The sequence below is a fragment of the Erigeron canadensis genome, chromosome 3, assembly GCF_010389155.1.
Source record: "Erigeron canadensis isolate Cc75 chromosome 3, C_canadensis_v1, whole genome shotgun sequence".
NCBI classification, from domain to species: domain Eukaryota; kingdom Viridiplantae; phylum Streptophyta; class Magnoliopsida; order Asterales; family Asteraceae; genus Erigeron; species Erigeron canadensis.
The window spans coordinates 30531150-30538629 of NC_057763.1; the positions used below are offsets into that span (position 1 = coordinate 30531150).

General features: G+C 27.9%; 1 protein-coding gene across 1 annotated transcript; it reads right to left on the reverse strand.

The window, feature by feature from the left end:
- Window positions 1-3492: 3492 nt before the first annotated feature.
- LOC122594637 (taxadiene 5-alpha hydroxylase-like) lies at window positions 3493-5516 on the reverse strand. Its single transcript, XM_043767068.1, has 4 exons — window positions 5031-5516; window positions 4438-4888; window positions 3907-4094; window positions 3493-3795 (listed from the first exon to the last, which is right to left on the reverse strand). The coding sequence occupies exons 1-4, from the start codon at window positions 5514-5516 to the stop codon at window positions 3493-3495; spliced, it is 1428 nt and encodes a 475-aa protein (XP_043623003.1).
- Window positions 5517-7480: the final 1964 nt, after the last annotated feature.

Sequence of the window (7480 nt, forward strand, 5' to 3'; positions counted from 1 at the left end):
TCCTTTGGCGATTGTTCGAGCAGCCAAGATCAGGAGTTGTGAAGATCTTTCTTTTGTTGTTCAGTTCAAGTACTGGTTCTTAAAGACAATTGTTCTGTCTTTGTTCATTGACTGAATTTGAGTACTTCTTATGTTCTGTAATAACTATCGTACTTCTGCTCTCTGATTAATTTTAATGGCTGTGTTGGAACTTGTACTATGTGCAATTGTGCTTATCTGTGCATCCCGTATATTCCGCTTTAGCGGGGTGTTACAATAAATGTCTAATATACCCTTGTAAATTTAAATTATTGACTTTATATATATATATATATATATTTTGTTAATGAATATGTTAATCAAAGAAAATAAAAATACACTATTTTTTTTTGTGTAAATATTTTCAATGAGAGATGGATAATAAAAAATAAACAAACCACAGGGACGGTTTATGTAATTTACTCTATTTTTTTTATATCTGTATTAAATAGTTAAGGTTTTTGTTATGATTATTTTAATATCACATGTTAATAATAATGGATAATTTATACATTATTATTATTATTGTTATCTTTATAATAAATAAAAGAAGATTGTCTTCTTAAAATATTTTTAGAAAAAATATTATGTGGCAAACCCACATATTTTTTTATAAAAAATTTCTTTGATTTATGATGTCATATATATATATATGTATATGAAAAAAAACCATTATAATAAATAATTAAATGCTTATTTAAAATTCCTAATCTTTTATTAAAGACAAAGAAAGTTATCTTTCAACATAAATCTTTGAAATTTCTTTTTGTTTCAACCCAAATGGTAATCTTATTTTATGTATTTTTGTCCTAATCGATTTATTATCTTTATATCAATATCAAGTTATAATATATTAATAACAAAAATTACATATCTTTTTTTACTACATATTTTTCATTTTTAAAATTTTAATTAGAATATCCGGGTTGAACCCGGATTAATTAGCTAGTTATGTTAAGATTAACACTTTCATAATTAATTCCATCATCATGATTACTATAATACCACCTGTTAAATAACAGTGTATATTTTTATATGTTTTTATTTTATTAGGACTGTTATGTTATGTTTCCTCACAAGTATAAAAGGTATTTCTTACTTGATTTCTACGAGTATAATTAAATTATTTAATGACACACAATTTTATACTTTGTCAAAGTTTGGTGTGTGAAAAAAATACTATTATATATTTTATATTTGTTATTAGTTACGCATGTTCAATAAGATAGCAATTGGCTTAACTTAAGAGTAGTTTACAATCGAATGAGAATTGTTTCCAATTTTATTAATAAAGTAAAGCATCTTAATTTTTGGATTTAAAAAAAATTGTTTTTAAATTTTAACTTTTGATTTTAATTTAATTTTAATTCAATGGTTAAAATATCAATTTTATTTGTAAAATTGATCTTAATCCTTTATAATCGTTAAAAGGCTTGATTAAAAATAAATGTTATTCTAACTCCAATGCATGATTTGACATTCTTCATGGAAAATGATTAATCAACTTAACTCATATGCTTAAAAATCAACCTAAAACCTTAAGAATTTAACATGTGGATTTCACTAATTCTCTTTCATAATTTTGCCCACTGATTTTTCCACATGTCATCATCTTATGATTATGTTGACTTTTAAACATACAAATTATGTTGATTTATCATTATTCTTCATAAAATCAAGGAAAATAATTAATCAACTTAACTCATATGCCTAAAAATCAATCTAAAACTTTGAGAATTTAACATGTGGATTCCACTAATTCTCTTTCTTAATCTTGCCTCTTTATTTTTCCACATGTCATCATCTTACTATTAGGCATATCTTTAAACACACCAATTAAGTTGATTTATCATTATCCTAAAATTAAATAAGAATTGAAATTATTACTAATTATTATTTAACCGCAACTATGTTTTCAAATTATAAACTTTATAATGACCAAATGGAACCGACCGTTAGTCGTCATATGGTTGACTTTACTAATAGTTTTATGACCACCACCACTATGTAAAATAAAAAAGAAAGAAAACTGAGAAATCAAAAATATATAAAATGAGTTTGAAATGGACACATGGTTGATATTGTAAGACACAACAATGACATATATATTACGTTAGTATGTTACAATTTTTTTAGATAATTTGGCACAAACACCTAGCTTGTCTTTTGGGCATTTGGCATTGTTCTTGTACTAGGTCGTATATATTGTCAAGAAGTCTATTTTTATTGGTGGTGTAACATTCCTAAACTTAAAAGGTATTTTGATTATAAGTGTAATGATTTTATTTACATCTAAGTCTAAATGAAGCCATATAAAATGTTAAGTGTATTAGATATACGACTAAATAGCTAGTTAGAATCAAATATGTTAAATGAGACAATCTTGAGGGGGTGTTTATAAAATTTGACTATAACACTAGTATAAAGAAGATCGACAGATCGTTAACCAAAATCTATTTTGTCAAAAAAAAATAAAATAAATAAATAAACCAAAATCTATCATTTTTCATCTTCTTCAGTTGATCTTGTGTGTGTGTTTTTCTAGTTCGTATCAGGAGTACGTAGAGTAGGTCATAAGCTGTTCAAAAATTAAAAAAAAAAAAAAATGGAACTTAGGAAAATCATCAAAAATTAATAGTAAACCGAAATTCTTGTAAAACCATCTTATATCTATAATCTATTAAGCTTGGAGGTATTTTATATGTAGCCAAAATTTTTAAGGAAATGAAATAAATTTTATATTGTTGAAACCTTTGATAAATTAAATGTAAATTTTTTCATAATCTATTCTTTTCGGGACTATCGTTTTGATATAGGTACTCTTACTCTTATAACTTTTGTATTGTTATTGGGTGCATGTATTGATCGAGAACACATATAGTCAAATTTTTATAAAAGGGATATGGATTTGAAAATTATGATGTGGTCATATATTTGATTGAATTGAGTAATAATAAGAAAAATGATATTTAAAAAACTCATAAAAACCCAATAACAGTATGAGTATGAGTTATATATGTAAGAGTTGGAATAGTGATGTCTGTGATAATGTTGAAATGTAGATAACAATTGTGATTATTGATAGGCTAATTATATCTTGTGGTCATCTTAGATTATCGTTGTCGCGCTGGAGATGATCAGTATTCTCATACACACCAAGGAGTGTAGTGCTCGGAATTATGAAAATTCCGAGGAATATGCCGGTTATCCTAGAAGTCGTGATCTTGATAAGAAAAACATAATGCCTGAATTGAAAGTGCCCTAAAAACGTGTATTTGGTTTACATTGGTTTGCTTCAGACAATGACTTTAAGGGATATGAACATTCATTAACAATTATCAATAACAAATATTTGGTTTACATCATGTCTCACACTATATTTGTATATAAATATTTATGATTCTTTTGTATTATACTTACTCCAAAGGCTCAAGATCACGCCTTCGGTCACACTTCATGCAACACTAATTATATCTATTTTATTGGCCTAATTCGAATAGGCAACCCATGATCGAATTCTGGCATGGGTATTCTTTTGAAGGACTCGTCTTTGTTAACAAGGTCCCACTTGAACAATGTCACTAAATAATGAATCATGGCCAAAGTTTCTATCTTCGCGAACTCCATACCAGGACACATCCTTCGGCCCGCTCCAAATGGAAACAAACTGAAAGGTGGCGGTGGCGGACTATCTTTCTCAAAACGGGCCGGATCAAACAGAGTTGGGTTTTGAAAAATGCTATCATCCATATATGTTACGGGTGGAAACAACATCACCTGCAAAGTCAAGATGCATATATATATAATCAGGTTAATTAATTAATTATTAGTAATAATTTTATATGATCATCATTATCTGTGTCTGAGTTTTTATTGATTTTGACATACTTGCCATCCTTTAGGGATTATGTATCCTTCATACTCGAAATCTTTAGCAACTCGTCGAAAGGTTAAGCTCACTGGAGGGTTTAATCTAAGCATCTCGGAGGCTACTCTCCATGTGTAATTCATCTTTGTAAGGTCTTCCCAAGTCAATGCTTCCCCTGATGCTTTACATTTGGAAATTTCTTCTTGTTCTATATACAATCTCAGCTATCTAAGTTAACCCAATCAAAATACATGATTTGAGGTTTATATTTTATTTTTATGATGATGTGTATACTTAAAGATATTATCTTAGTTATTTTTTGAATTGAAAATCTATAATTTCTTTTATTTTACGTTATTTGATACTCGTATAGTAACATATATATAAAAAAAAAAATTACTCGTAATAAATTGAAGTTCCCAACCAGTCAATGAATAAGTCGGTTCAAACGGTCCAACTGCCCCAAAAAAGATTTTGGGTTCACTAAAAAACCGGTGTTTAAAAACATTGGTTACGACACAAATTAATAGAGATAAAAACACATGCCATACCTTGAAGAATGTTAGAGTAGATAGAGTCATTGTTTGCCAAAATCCTCACAAGGAAGGTAAGGAGAACAGAGGTTGTATCATGCCCTGCAACCATGGCAATGATGATGTTGTCAATGATTTCATCATCAGACATTGTTATCGAGTTATCTTCATCACGGAAGCTAAGCAATGAAGTGATCAAGTCTGCGTGAGGATTAAGTACTTGTAGTTCTTTTTGTTTGTTGAGTGCATCTCTTTTCTCCTGTATGAGATCTACGAGCAACGTTACTAGTTTCTTTCTTGATTTAAGCCCGCGGCTGAATTGAAAGAAGGGCAAGTTTACTGGGAATGCTAGGAAACTTTTAATTATATCTTGGAAAAGGGGTAGAAATTCCTCTCTTTTGGCTCTTTCAATCCCAAATAGAAGTGAACAAATCATATTGAATGTTAAGGTCTTCATTAGGCTTTGTACCTAGTTGTCAAAAAAGAAATTTGCAAATTAAGGTTAAAATATAGAAGTGACAAGATATGAAAAACGTAAAAAAAATGAAACAATAGCTTTAATTTTTTAATAATCTAAGGGGTTAATCTTAATAATCTTTTAAATTAATTACCTGGACCTCGTCTTTACCATGCCAATGCATCATAAGGTGGGCTTGGATTTCTTCATCTACTTTTGCAACATATTGCTTCAAAAAGTCAATCTTCAAAAATGAAACAAAAGCTCCTCTAACTCGTTTGTGATCATCTCCAGTCAATTCTAATATATTATTTATACCCAACATCCTATTTATAGATGGGGGTTGTGTGTTCGTTAGTATGTTCTCATCACAAGTGAATACAAATTTATTTGCTTTTACACCATGTAAAACAACTGTTGGGTATCCAAACAAAGACGCTTTCCAAATAAGACCGTGTTTAGCTATTTTTTTGCGACACCATTCGTCTACCTTGTCGGTCTTCAAAGCCTCCAGAAGCTCGAAACTTTGCCCGATCAATGGAAGTCCTAACGAACCTGGAGGAAGTCGACCCGAATATCTTTTACCTCGTGAGAAAAAGTAAACATAAATTAAAATTGTCAACAATAATATCAATGACATTGTAAGACCATTCGGCTCCATGGCTAGAATCTTGAAGAGGCTAGAGTGGGAGAAATGTTTTACATACAAACTCCTGTGGTCTTTGCGTGTGTGATCGGTATATAGATGAAAATAAAGATACCTTCCAGTTAGCTATTTTTATTATTTAACTATATTTGTATTTAATTAATAACAATTCATTGTGAAAAAGGCAGCCTAATTGTGAAAAAGCCGCCGTGCGTTCGATTGTTAGAATTAAGTGTTATGTACTCTACCGTCTCATATTAAATATACTCCTACCATCCAATATTAAATGTACGTAGTTTGATTTTTTGAATTTTTTTCTTTACCGTAAATTTTTTTATTTGTTTTACATAACACTTGATATATAAATTTATAACATATATAAATTGATTGAGTTTTAAATGCACTTTTCATTAATATATAGTTTTCATCAACTAATATATAACACAAACAAAAATATTTACGATCAAAGGCGAAAGAAAAAAATTTGACCAGTCAAAATAGGACAATTAAAATGAGACGTATCCAATACGTTATTATTATTTGGAAATCATTTTTCTGTTTTGTTATGTAATTAATGGTTTATTTATATTTATTTTTAACTATATTTTAGGTCCGTTTCCAATACATGAGCTTATGACATTATCAATATTAGATATTATTAGTTGTTATATTAACTGTGTTTTAGTATAATCTATATTCCCTTATAAAGTAAATCACATTTTTCTCATTCTTTAACTTTTAACCTTTGAAATACCTAAATTACCCATATCCTTCTTTTTTATTAACTAACTAGTCCGAATACCCGTACGATGTACGGTAGTTATATAAATTGTATCATAAAAAAAATTCGAATATGCCTCATACATAATTCGTGAGTATGTAATAAATTGTGGTTAAAGTAAATCGATGAACAAAGCTAAATTATAATAACAATAATGATAAATATAATATATGTTTAGTTAGAATTTGGATTTATCTTAAATTTTTAGAACCACATCAAAATCGCAACTTGTAAGTATAGTGGATGACGACAAATAACCTTGTGATTCGGATCGTAAACTCAAACTTTTGAAGTTTTTATGTTAATAACTTATTTTAAGTAATATAAGTAATAAGAGTTGAATAATTGATAAAGAAAAAAGGAAAACTTATTAATGAGAAAACGATCAATCAAATAAGGTTATAATGTCTTTTGTATTAATAAGACAAGAGTTAGAATTTAATTATAAATCTAATGAGGAAATTGAATCTACAGTTAAAAAAACTAATTTAATAAAATAAATTAATTAAAAAGACGCGTGTCGATCAAGATTACGCCATGTGTCGTTTCAAGAATATCTCAATCCTGTTTTAGTTTATTGATGGATATCAATATCAAAAGTTATTATATAAAAACAAACATGGAGATATGAGATTAAACTTTGGATGGGAAAAAATTAAGATCGCAATATATGTTCACATAAAACATACCATACACATAGAACAAACAAAATTTTATTACAAAATATAATCCAAAAACAATAAGTAATTAATATAAGCCAAAAGACTGGAATAATTAATATAATCAAGTTTTGTATTCAAAGGATAATAGGGACAAAAGTATGAAAATTATAATTAATCAGATAATAACTACGACCTATCGAAGTAAACAATCGTTATATACATATTAGGGAGGTAGGCGTACCCTTAAGTAAAATAGAGAAGTTGTATTAAATTTAGGAAATAAAAAAAACATATAAATAAGTTATATATTAGATGGTAAGTAAAAATTAATTAGGAATTTTAATTCGATTTAATTAAGGATATTTAAAAAGACACTTGTCGTTTAAGTAATACGCCATATGTCAATCAACTAATACTTCAATCATGTTTTAGTATATTGATAATATACATATAATACCTAATGAATTTAATCACATTTACATTACCCCCATTAAATTAAATCAATTACTTTTAAA

Coding starts and splice junctions, on each gene's coding strand:
- LOC122594637 (XM_043767068.1), bottom strand. CDS start 5,516: ATGTCATTGATATTATTGTTGACAATTTTAATTTATGTTTACTTTTTC. Junction 4,889..5,030: donor ATGGTAAAGACGAGGTCCAG/GTAATTAATTTA, acceptor TTTGACAACTAG/GTACAAAGCCTAATGAAGAC. Junction 4,095..4,437: donor CTACTCTAACATTCTTCAAG/GTATGGCATGTG, acceptor GATTGTATATAG/AACAAGAAGAAATTTCCAAA.